The 12,876-nt window shown below is 34.7% G+C and overlaps 1 protein-coding gene across 1 annotated transcript in view; it reads right to left on the bottom strand.

The window, feature by feature from the left end:
* The window catches only part of LOC136293346 (sodium channel protein type 2 subunit alpha-like), a 125,684-nt gene that overhangs the window by 6,169 nt on the left and 106,639 nt on the right, over positions 1 to 12,876 (bottom strand). Inside the window, exons 23-29 of the mRNA XM_066190010.1 lie at positions 9,764 to 9,881; positions 7,743 to 7,897; positions 6,490 to 6,663; positions 5,478 to 5,600; positions 4,948 to 5,229; positions 2,090 to 2,143; positions 1,153 to 1,290 (exon numbers count right to left, since the gene is read on the bottom strand). Of these exons, the coding sequence (XP_066046107.1) occupies positions 1,153 to 1,290; positions 2,090 to 2,143; positions 4,948 to 5,229; positions 5,478 to 5,600; positions 6,490 to 6,663; positions 7,743 to 7,897; positions 9,764 to 9,881 (1,044 nt within the window). The remainder of the gene's footprint in view (positions 1 to 1,152; positions 1,291 to 2,089; positions 2,144 to 4,947; positions 5,230 to 5,477; positions 5,601 to 6,489; positions 6,664 to 7,742; positions 7,898 to 9,763; positions 9,882 to 12,876) is intronic.

The raw sequence follows: 12,876 nt of genomic DNA, 5'->3' as shown, positions 1-12,876 counted from the left end.
CTATAAATTCAAAAGACAGACAGCTAATGCTTGCTAATTTGCTACATAAAACTGAAGAATACTGTACAGATAGAATTCTCTCCAGCCTTATTGTATGTGCAGCATTTTACTTTCTTGGTGGCTTACAACAGTTCCAAATGTACACGGGGTTGTGTATCACCCTGTCAGAAAAAGCCAAAGGGCTTTTGGAAGCAGTTTTCTAGCAGGAACCCTCATCTGCTTCTGAGTCATGATGATTCCAGTAGACAGTATCTGCCAAGTGAACTTAATAAAATTTATAATTACCTCACTAATGAGTAAGGTCACCTTGTTACACATCAACTGCCAAAAACGCCAATAATATTTTATATTTTATATAGTCTTGCTCTCCAAGGATGAGAAATGGATCCACCTTCCTGCTAAGTACTGGATGCCCCTACAGTTTACTCCAAGGAAGCTGCATAGATCTTGAAGGATGAAGACGCCACCATTTATGACTTAAATAGCAAGTACCATTTAATTTGGCATCATAGCCTGCATTTTCATCTATTTAAATGTTCCTAGAGTTCTTGACACAATCCTGTGCTCGTTTAAATAATAGAAACAGCTTAGATTGAAAAGAAAACCTACATATTTTCAAATGACACCCATTTTCTTTTTCTTGCAAATTCACTAACTCAAGACAGTTTCCCAACCATCTCTAATCTTACAATACATAGCAGTATTTTCAGCATACAACTTGTCTGTATTAATCTCTGTAATGCAGGCCTTCACAATACTGCTATATTTTATCTCCTTATCAATTTTGACATTTATAGTTTTGCATATTCTCTTCTTTCCTGCCTTGCATCATCTGCACTTTCACATAGCTTGGTCACAGCACTGTAAGGTTAAGAAAAAAAAGGACATAACTTTCTGCTGGACAAAATATCATTGGGCTGCACAGGGATGTGGAGAACACTCAGACTTCTCAGTGTAAGTTTAAATTACTTCAAATGCCTCAGAAAGAAAAGACTGTTATTTCATTATTTTGGATAAACAAAAATCTTAAAACCTGATTTCTTTTTTTCTTTTTATTACTACAAGAAATTTCAGAAACTGTTATTTATCCTTGCATACATTTGCTGAATGCTAACAATGAAGTATTGTGAAAATAACACATGTGGCACTTATCTTCTTTTTTTGTTGGTTGAAGTTGTCTATGATGACACCAATGAATAAGTTTAGGGTGAAAAATGATCCAAAGACAATAAAGGCCACAAAGTAAAGGTACATGTACAGGTTTTCTTCATAAATGGGCTGTTTCTCTGCCTATGTAACACAGAAAAACAGCAAAGCATCACAAATAACAGTTAAGACAAATCAAAGATTCCCGAGCAGGAAGAGAAGTTGCATCCAGAGGAACAGGGGGTAAACCCAACTCTTTTGGAGCATACACTACACTTGCCTTATATTCGAACTTGAAAATCTATTTAATACATGTGTCCGTAATTGCACACATTGCAGGACTTGCCATTCCTTCCCCCTGTGTCTGTTCTCTTTGATGACATTTGACATTTCATGTAGGTCCTACTATATTTGACAGAAATATGCAAATCTCAAAAGCAATTCAGTTCCTATAGACTATATGCAAATCAAGAGCTGGAGAGGAGAGATGCTAAAAAATATCAAGATTAAAAGAAAAATATGAAAAATTTAGCAAATTTGTTTTTTGAGATCATCAGAGTCTACAGCTCTGGATTAGCTTTTGCAGTGATGCCTCTTGACTGTTTGGGCTAATTCTGAAGATACAGGAAAAACTTATTTCCTGATCTCTACAATCTCAGACATAAGTTAGTAGAAAACCACAACTCATTAGTTTGGATTTTTACAGAAGAATTATAAATTAGTAATAATTTATGTAGCTCTACAGCTATATTTTTTTTTTACCTGTTAAAAATGTAAGCATTTTATGGGCATAGATTTATACAGAAAATTCATCAGGACTTTACATTTAATTTTTTTATCTTTTAGTTCATTTCAACTGCCATTCAAGAAGAATTACATCAATCTTACATTTGTTTTCCCTCAGTAAATTTTTTTTACTCTGCAGATTTTATATTGCACTTACGTCTGTAGAATCAACTGCAGCGTACATAATCTCCATCCATCCTTTAAATGTTGCCTAAAAACAAAATTCGTTAATATTTTCTATCAAAGCTCCAGTTCTGAAAACATTCTAAATAAAACAGTGTTTTCTGCAATGTATTTGTATTCATAACAAGAAAATATTAAAAGTCTGGTGAGTTACAGGTAAAGAATACACATGAAGTTCATTACTGTGGAATATTTCCCCCTAATTCTTAAAATACTGAATAAATCCTAATCTTCATGGAAATTATTATAAACTCTCTGCAAGATGAGTTGCAATGAATATCACCATACCAGACAGACAGCAATTTATCTCCCAGGGAACTGTGATGTGCTGGTTGCCTTCTGTAAAGCATTACCTTAACAGGAAAGGCACTGTGCTGTTTGGCATACCAGTAAAGCCAATTCCCTGATGTCAGGATACAGGGAACCTACACATCAGCTAGCCTACCTGCACTGAGATGGCATCTGGTTCAAATTGACTAGAAATCTGGAGCTCCAAGAAGAGACTGAGTGAAGCTGCCCAAGGATTCAGTAGCTCATCCATCCTTCTAGTGTGTGCCATGATGTCCACAGTATCCACAGGGAGCCACCGGGGGCCACGTTGGGCCCCACTGGGCCACAGGGGCCCACCGCCCTGGCATGCCATGAGGATCACAGTGGACCACACACAGCTCTGTGCACCTTGCAGTCAGTACTCGGCCCGGATCTACTGCTTCTCCTCCATGATCTCCCCTGCATATCCCAGCTCTCTGGCTCTCCTGTGACTGCATTATTGATAGAACCATTCTCAACTGCACCGTTCCTCTGCCCCGAGTGCAGCACATGCTGCTGACACCAGCTGTTCCCAAACACTGCTTGGTTCTCTTCAAGGTATTATAATAAGGCTTTCAGTGCAAACTTTCTGACTACCAAAAAAACTGGAGGACTTCTCCAGGAAAAAAAAATCAGCCACCATCTATTGGCATTGTTCAGACAGAATAAGGAAATAGTTCTAGAAGAAACTAAAAGGTAAGTAAGTTGTCCCACAAAATCTTAAGAAAATAATGGAATCATAAAATGGTTTGGCTTACAAATGACCCTCAGAAATTTTCTAGTTTAAACCCTCTGCCAAGGGACGACTTTTACTACATCAAAAACTTCTAGTGATGGGCCATACACATTCTCTGGGCAACCTGAATGTCTCAATGCATTATCGCTAAAAAAATAAGTAGATCTTCCTTATATTCAATATAAACCTACCTTCTTTCAATTAAAAACTATTGCCATTTGTCTTGTCACTACAGGCCCTCAGAAAAAATTTTCCCTCAGTCATTCTCATAAGCCCTCTTTAAACACTGAAAGGACACTATAAGGTCTCCCTGGAGCCTTCTCTTCTCCAGGCTGAACAAGCCGAACTCTCTCAGCCTTTCTTCAAAGGAAAGTTGTTCCAGTCCTCCGATCTTTTTCTCGGCTGTCTTCTGGACCTCTAAGAGGTCCATATCTTCTTCTTCTGGTGAGGTGTCATGAGAATGGAGTGTATAGGGAGAATCACCTCTCTATCTGTTGGCCCCACTTCTCATGGCCAGCCCAGGATATGATTTACTTTGCAGTCAAATCCTGTGCAATTACATGCAAACACACATTGCCAGCTGATGTTAAATTTTTTTCCACCAATGTTCCAAGACCATGTCTGCGGGACTGATCTCAATCCATGCATTTTCCAGTCTGTACTAATACTGGGGATTGCCCTGAATCAGGGCAGGACTTTGCATGTGGTCTTGAACTGTGTGATGCTCATGGAGTTCAACCTTCAGCTGGCTGAGGTCCCTCTAAGCCTATCACAAAGCTCAGCTTGGTGTCATCTGCAAACTGCTGAGGGTGCACTCAATTCCATTATCAATGTCATTGATGGAGCTATCAGATAGTACTGGTCCTAGAGCAAAGCATTGAGAGCATCACGTGGTACTGGTTTCCTCTTGGACATAAGGCCACTCACTGTCAGTCTTTCAACACAGCCATCCAACCAATTCCTTATTCCTCTGGAGGGCCTTCATCAACTTACTCTGGTGAGCTATGATATTGACGGCATGAAAGGTCTGAATGATATATTTAATGCAATCAGTACAAAGGTGAACTGTAGGTGCAAGACATGCTACAAATGCTAAAAGCAGGGCGACTCTCTAAGCTGGTAATTTATGCAATTGCCTGTACTGTTTAGCTACTATCACCCCCTGAAGCAATCAGATGGTAGCCTGCTAGTACAATACTAACTACTTACCTCTACCAGTTGGAAATTTTTAAAGACAGAATAATTACCAACTGCTTATGAGTACAAATAATTTCCCAGAAGCAATTTGTTAAATGAACCTGATTATGAATATGTTTGTCTTATTGGCAGTTTACAGACACTTTCTCTAAAAAAGGCTCATGCCCAGAAATCTAACACTCTTCTTGTCTGAAGATCAGATAAGTCCTAGAAGGTATCTATGACAACCATGGTAAAAATATTAGTCAATGTGCCTTAAGAGATAAAAAAAATAAAAGAAAATGAAACCTAGCTGCAGTTTTTAACCAGATATTTTATCTACATACTGTATTTCTGTAGCACTTGAAAAGGTACTAGCAGCTGGGTGCCAAGGAACTTTATATCGATCAGGTAAATATCAGATATTCCTCCTCCCCCAAAATGGGCAGAGAATGTACCACATTTTTACCATAAGCAACATTAATTAGCTTAATAGAACAAAACTGTAAAGTCAAATACATATCTATTTATTTATTTTAAAATAACATTGAAAATTATGGGATTATAGGATACTGCTACTAACATTAAAGCTGGAAAATTTATGCACTTACCACTTGAAGAAGAGAAAGATAACCAATCGCAACATTATCAAAGTTTACTTTCACATTTTTCCACCGAACATCTCCAGTAGTCCTGTTCATATCTTCACACATACTTTTATTGCTGACTTTCTCTGGTAAGAACCTCACATCATTTGTGGTGTTAACACAGTAATAGAACTTGCCAGCAAACAAATTTACTCCCATAATACTGAAAATTAGCCAGAATGTAAGACAAACCAGAAGTACATTCATAATGGATGGGATTGCTCCAGTAAGAGCATTAACAACCACCTAGTCAATAAACACAGAAAAAAAACAACACAAGGGTTATTTTTTAAAAGATCTAGAAGATGATTTAATGTAAAACATTATATTACACTGAAGCAATGCAAATAGAAAAGGAATAATGCATGTCATATAACCAAATATGCTACTGTTGGCCTTTTAACAGACATGCAATTAGTCTTCTTCCATGATTTTATAATTTGGCATATTTTTAAGGATTTTTTTAAACATTATTTCCTTTTTCTTTTTCTTACCCTCATGCCTTCAAAGCGTGACAAAGCTCTTAGAGGTCTCAAAGCTCTTAATGTTCGGAGGGATTTAATTGCACTGAATTCTGAGAAACCAAGGGCAGTAGCTACTAAACTAACCAACGAGACCTAGAGGAAACAAAACAAAACAAAACAAAAATACTTTTCTTTTTAAAGTAGTTTCAAAATAGAAATGCCTTGAGGGGTAAAATTTTGATCTGGATATTGGGAAAAAAAATTCACAAGATCCCTAATATTTCAGTGAAAATAAATTTAAAAAGAAAAAGAAAAAAAAGAAGGAAAAAAAAAGAAAAAATAGTCTAATATTGCATGTAAATTTCAGAACAGTTTGAACAAAAACATACCTTAATCCATAATACTATCTGTGGATATGTGTGTATGTGTATTTTTATTAAAAAACCAAACTAATTTCCTCTCCTTCCACGTGTTTGATTGTGGCTTGGACAACCTGGGATACCAGCCATAAACATATAGAAATTCTAAATATAACATTAGAAAATTCAAAAAGTATTGCAAAAAAAGAATAGTCACTATCACAAAACATCCTGCAATGATGCACATGAGACAGAATCCCAACCTCAGCTTCATTTCAACTTTCTGTTCTTATAACTACTAATAGTATAATTGCAGAAAAGCACATTGTTATCAAAAGCTGAAAAAATCTTACTTTGAATTTTTTTAATTGCTTGTATTTTGGACAATAATGTGCCTTGAGAGTTCCTCTTTAACATTATTACTTTTTTGGAAGAAAGGGTTTAATCCCTGAAACTGGAAGCCCACAGAGTAAAACACAGAACACATGATGTCAATGACAGCACAAAGGCAGATTTAGTTACACACTGGATAATTGCAGCAGGATCTTATTCATCAGCATGTAATTTTCTGTTCCCTTAAACAAAATTTATATAATTCAACGCATATATTTCTATCAGATGGAAGTTACATAAAACAACCTGCCTAAACAGAAAACAGACTACTTAGAAAGCATGGTACTTACATCGACAATCAGGAAGTCCAGCCAGCACCAAGCATTAGTGAAATAAGTCTGAAAACCATAGGCCACCCATTTTAGCACCATTTCCAGAATAAAGACATAAGTAAAGATTTTATCAGCATAGTCCAGCAGGACTTTTACAGTCTTGCGCTGTTCAATATATATATCTTCAAAAGCCTGTAAAGAGCAGGTTACATGTAAGTCAGGTATTGAAAAATCTTTGAAAATTAAAAAATAAACCAGAACAAAATGAAAACAGCGAAGTAAAATCACTGTCAACTCTAGATGTTTTACATTGAAAAACCAAAATAACAGAAATTACAATTAGATTCTTTCTGCATTTTAGAATTTTGTTACTATCTGAAAATGGAATTAGAACATAAAGTCTGAGGTTGCCAAAAAGATTTTTAGAAATTTCAATAATAGTCAACACAGAATTATAAATTTTCAGCCTGAAAAGTCCAGCCAGGTTCTGTCAGAAGGCAGTCTCATTATTACATCAACATCATGGCTGTAGATGTGGCCACTGTGAGAAGAGACCAGGGGACAGCTTTGTGCCAGCTCCACAATCGATCCCACACAGGAAACAGCCAAGCACAACAATGAAGCTGACGGTGCCTCTGGGAAAACATATTTAAGAAAGGGCAAAACACTGCATGGCGGTATGAGCACTGAAGGAAAAAAGTGAGAGAAACTACCCTGCACACACCAAGGTCGGAGAAGAAGGAAGAGAAGTACGTGGTGCTTTAGGTGCTGGAGCTGAGACCAAGACAATATATAGTAAATCCTATGTCAATCAGCAACCAAAATGAACCCAAATATGTGAAGCACTAAATGTCACTAAGAATACTATAAAGAAATTCAAGAATTCCTATGTAACAGTCCAGAAATACTGCAACTAAAACTGTAGCAAAATATTAACTAAGAACGTGATTAATTCAATATCTGCTTTTGGGGACAATTTTCATTTGAAGTAGAATAATTGTTTCATGAATTTCCTTTTTCATGATTTTTATAATTTCTTAAACAAGACTTTTAGTGTAATCCTTTTCATAAACACACACATCACCTTGAATTCATCAAAATTTTAATGTAAAGTAAATTAAATGTAATACCCAAAATATTCTGGGAATTTAGTTCCAAGTTCTCTTCAAAGACAACTTTGTGTTTTATTCCTAAGGAATACTCATGTTAAAATATTAACTTTGATAAAACATTTTATAGGTACTGTTTCTATGGGTGCAAGCTCTGCTTACCAGAGCACCACTGCTGAGAAGAATCATGAAGACAATGAACGATTCAAACCAGTTGTGCTCTACTATCTTGTAACAGGTTTTTCGAAGGTTCCACCAGATTCTTCCTTGTGTGCTCTCCCTATTGCCTTTACAGCACTTAAACTTCTTTACACAGCCTAATAGCACAAAAATTAAGAAACTGTTATATGGTAGAATTTTCATTACCCTGAAAAATCAAATCATTCTTAGCTAGCTCCTGTTCCATGAAGATCATGCTACTTCATGCTACTTATGCTACTTATCTTTTCAGTTTTATACCTTGGATATAGGAAAACTTGAGTGTTCGCAATTTTTTCTCTACTCTGATGCTACATCAAGCTTATTAGTAAAGGACAATCATCTAATTGAGCTAATTTTCATCTACAAACACATTTAAAAATATGTATTATTCAGTTTATATACAAATAATTAAAGAACATATGCAAATTGTCAGGGAGTAGAAACAAAGAGCATACATAGCAACTTTCACATGAACTTGTTTAAGAATACAGAAGCTTCTTCTATTAAAAGAACTTCTGATTTTTAGAAAAGGTTCAAATAAATCAGACATAAATACTCTTTTTTTATGCTGAGGAACAACCGATGCTCCAAGAGCTGACTAAGGACACCTCTTTACATAAACAAATGTTTTAACAGGAGATTATGAGAGCTTTTCCAATGTGATATAGATTTGTGGCAATTGTCCACAGAAATTTGCTTCACATTCGAGAGCTCCTTACTTTATCATGGGGCCTCAAGGCATTGTTAGCAATGAACCTCAGTATCTGCCCAACCAAGAGTAGCCTCCTTAACTCTTTTAAAAATTATTAATCATCTAGAAACAGAATCAAGTTGACATGATCTTAAGGGGTCCCAAAGGCATTCTGCTTTTCCTGTTAAGTGTCATTAAGTTCCCATGTGACAAATAAGTTACACTATATTTCATCATCTCAGATAAAACAGCTGCCACTGTGAAGAACATGCACTACCTTACCTTCAACCACTCAAAATGTTTACATTATGAAAAAAATGAATCATATGCCCAAGAATGAATTGGTATCACATAACACAAAGATAAGGAAAAATTGTAATACATTGTCAAATCCCTTGAGAAAGGTACATTTGTTTGTTGAATTTTTTTTTTTAATTAAGAACTTGCTATAGTCAATACGGCTCCACACTGACAAACAATTTTGGTTTTATTAAGATGAGCAAAATAATACTTCAAAGGACAAAAGTCCTAGCCTAAATCAAAGATGTCTGCAAAACAGTCTATTAAAAAGCATAGACAGGATAGGAGAGTTAATTCTGGACCATATTTTGTTCTGAATTATTTTACTCATGATTTGAAAGGGAATTAAGATCTGTAACATACAGAAAAACAGAAATTCTTTCCTACATAGTAAATTTCAGTAGTCCCCTAGAAGATACAGCTATGCAGAAATAAAATAAACCAAAACGTTTAAAGACATGCAAGTTTTAACCCACAGTATATTTATATACCCTCTCCCCCCACTTATGGTGTAATGTCAAAAACGTAAGATTTTTGTTTGAGTCAAACTTTCCATTGAACTATGGATGATCTGAATCACACACTGGATTGCTTTCCTGCACTAGGAATTGACCATGAATAATCACATGATTCCATTTTAAATTCCTCAGTAAAGTGAGCATAGTGTACGGTTTGCTCTCACAGATTTCACTACTGGCAAAGTAATTTAAATCAACAGAATTACTGTCTTCTGAGAATAAGTTTATAGAATTGTGCCTGGTAATTATTTTAAAATATTATAAATGATCAAATACAAACATATTCAACTTTACTTTAACAAATAGTACTTCATACATATCAGCATTGCTATCTATGACAGGCAAAATTATCATACCCTAAGACTTGACGAACTAGGATCCAGGACTGCTGTAGCAAATAGCTTCCTTGAGCTGCCAATGTTTGTTGCAAACAAGCAAAACATAATTGCTAGGCCCAGATTTTATTTCCATACCTTCAGTAAAGCAAGCCTGTACTTCTGATGCTTTTTCTGATTCAGTCTCACTTTTTTCTTCTCCAAAGCCAGCTAAATTAACTGTACTTCCTTCTGATGAGCTGGAAAAATCTAGCTTCTGAAAATAAAATTCAATTATATTTTTACTTTATTATTATTTATATTTCTAGAAGTGTAATTCACTAAGCATGCAACACCATGTGCCAGTAATAAGAACAACAATATTTTTCACCAGAAATACAAAAAAACACCCACATATAGCAGTCAATGCTGTTGAAATGTGCATAAATCATCTGCTTTCTATCTAGAGATTGCAGAGCATGGAATTGCAGAATTTCTTGAAATTTAACTGTTAGCAAGTTGATTTGCTGATACATATTCTATTTATTTTGCTTCCTAGTAGTACTTTTTTATACATTTCAACTGGCATTAATTTGCGTTCTTTTTTGCCAATGCACATATGTAGTACATTGTGCATTCTGAAACTACCCATTACTCTGGTACACATACCTGTACAGTCAACACCCAGAAATAATTTTTGGGTTTTAAAAATAATTAATATTCTATAATTCCCATTATTTAATTGATCCCCAAACATAAAAACAAGCACATACACACACACACAATTCCCCCCATCCACTACAAGAATAAGCCTTAATATATTATTTTTTAATCTGCCTGTGTATTGCAGAGATATGGAGATTTTAACGGAAGATGTGGTGTCCTGTACACTTAAATTAAGTATGAGTACCAAACTAAATCAGAGTAGTTTTGGTCACAGCATTCTCTGACATTTTACAATGTTATTATCACGAAGTATAAATATCAGTAATGAAGTCACACAAGTAAATGTCTGTAGGGAATGATGTAAGCACACTTTATAAAACAACCTTGGTTTTGCCAGATCAACATCACTTTTGAGTTTGATTTTTATGATTAAGAGATATTTAAGAGACAAATGCAGACAAGTTGCTATCCAAGTTTTATTTACACCTCAATTGTAAAATGTGAAAAGACAAACAATATTATTTTTGGTATTAATTTTTTTTTATGTTTGTGAAAGAAGACAGACAATATGATAACAATAAGTAACCCAGTATTCTGCATTAACTTTTATTTAAAATGGCTTTGTTATATTGCCTACTTTGCTATTACTTTACAAACTGATTATCTGGAATAGAACCCCCATATTACGCATGCTTATGGTAAACATGTCTTTTCTTTTTTAGCAATATAATTTCAAAATAGCAATATTCACAGCAAACAACTTTTCCTATCATTACTTCTACTGAACCCAGGGATAGCACAATATGCCCTCCACAATTCTATTATAATGCTGCTTTCATCATTCCATGACATAGCATATATATATCAAAATGTTGCAGTGGTGGTGAGTAAACGAAAATATTTAATTAAATAAGTCAAATTATTAGTTTGAAAATATACACTTTTTAAGAATAAATAAGTTTTGTGTCAAATTACTAATAAAAATTCAAAGCAATGTGAAGTACCTTGAGTAATTTGAACTGTAAGCTTAGTACACTGTTTGGGCAAGTGACATTAATTTAAATGAAAGAATAAAAGATGAACAACCACAAACACAAAAGGAACTGAAAAGAATCAATGTGTTTAGAACATGAAGCTATATATTTCATGGTAGAAGAATCAGAGATTAGAATTTTTCAAAATTTATTTTTAATTACAAAAGGCAATTTTCTTTACTCTAGAAATAAAACTAGAGATTCCATGAACTATTTTTCTATAAACCAGGTAGTCTGGTTTCCTCTTTCTTCCACAGATGGTGCTGAGCAAAATCCTATGGCTTGAAGAGTTACAGATTTAATCAAACATTGGTTCTCTTTATTTATGTGAGGGTGTCATACTTTTCACTAAGATGCAGGTATCAAACAACAACAACATGGAAAGTGATCATAAAAATCAATATGCATAGAAGAGTTTCTCCCTCTAATTAAAAATTAACAAGTTAGTTTCTTTGCTATTTACAACAGAAGTCTTTGCAGAAGTCTAACTGATCCAGGGCACCACTCCAGGAAGAGAATTTTTAGGAAAGAGAGAAATGCTCATCCTTCAACTTTCAGGGCCCTTAGCTGCCATTCAGTTTACTAAAAAGAGGTAAGAAGGCCACATTGTATGTACACTAAGAACTAGATTAAATAGATCAACTTAGAAAAAAAATTGGCACACATATCTATTGAAAAAAAGCATAGCCTTATTATGCAGGGAAAGGTAAGTAAGACAAAGTGACATCCAATGAAAAAGACTGGCGTATTTTTCAGTCAAATGATTGGAAGCTCCCAGTTGACTCGTTTGCATGCTGCTCTACGCTTGTCCAGAGTCATACAAGCAGAAACTTGAGTCAGGAGCAGGGTCACATAATCAATACCCATCAAATAACACTCATCCCCTCATACCTGGGATCACTAGGATGGGATATTATCACATTCTACTTTTCCCTACCAAAGTGCCTTTTCAAAAATAGCTTCAAAAATCCCTAGAAAGATATTTTTCCATTCTTTCTGAACAGTCTATCATGCCCTCAGACACAAAAGAGAGACCTAAATACTTCCAGTATATAATACAGTGCAAAAGAATACATGGAATATAATGCAAGATTCCACAACAAAACCATACAAACAAAATTTCTGTTTGCACAAGCATTACCTCAATGATCCCTAAATGGTAAAGAGCAGAACTGTCAAACCATTGAGAAGAGATCAAAAGGAAAAAGAAATGCATAGCTTGGTACAATTAAGCTAAATAAACTTGTGAGTTTTATGGTTCTAGAGCTTCTGAATTTAGAGGTTTGAGAGTGTAGTAGTTCCTATTTTGTCTTTTTAAAAATTGTCTTAATTTTATCCTTATCTGAGTTTTCCTATTTGATATTTTTTTTGTTTGAACATCCTTATTTATATAGTTTTAAACCATTCAGATTTATTTAGACACCTGCATAGACATTTTGATTATAGTTTTATATTTGTCTTTATAAAAATAAAGCAACTGGATTAAGGTCACTAAGAAACAAGTATTTATGATGAAGAACAAAACTTACATAAATGATTCCCTATATTCCAACCTTGCAGACACATATAAAC

This window comes from Chamaea fasciata, unplaced genomic scaffold (genome assembly GCF_029207755.1).
Source record: "Chamaea fasciata isolate MVZ Bird 193981 ecotype frontalis unplaced genomic scaffold, bChaFas1.0.hap1 SCAF_8, whole genome shotgun sequence".
Classification (NCBI taxonomy): domain Eukaryota; kingdom Metazoa; phylum Chordata; class Aves; order Passeriformes; family Sylviidae; genus Chamaea; species Chamaea fasciata.
Note: the sequence above shows the minus strand (reverse complement) of the source record. Positions and strands in the feature narration are given on the sequence as shown.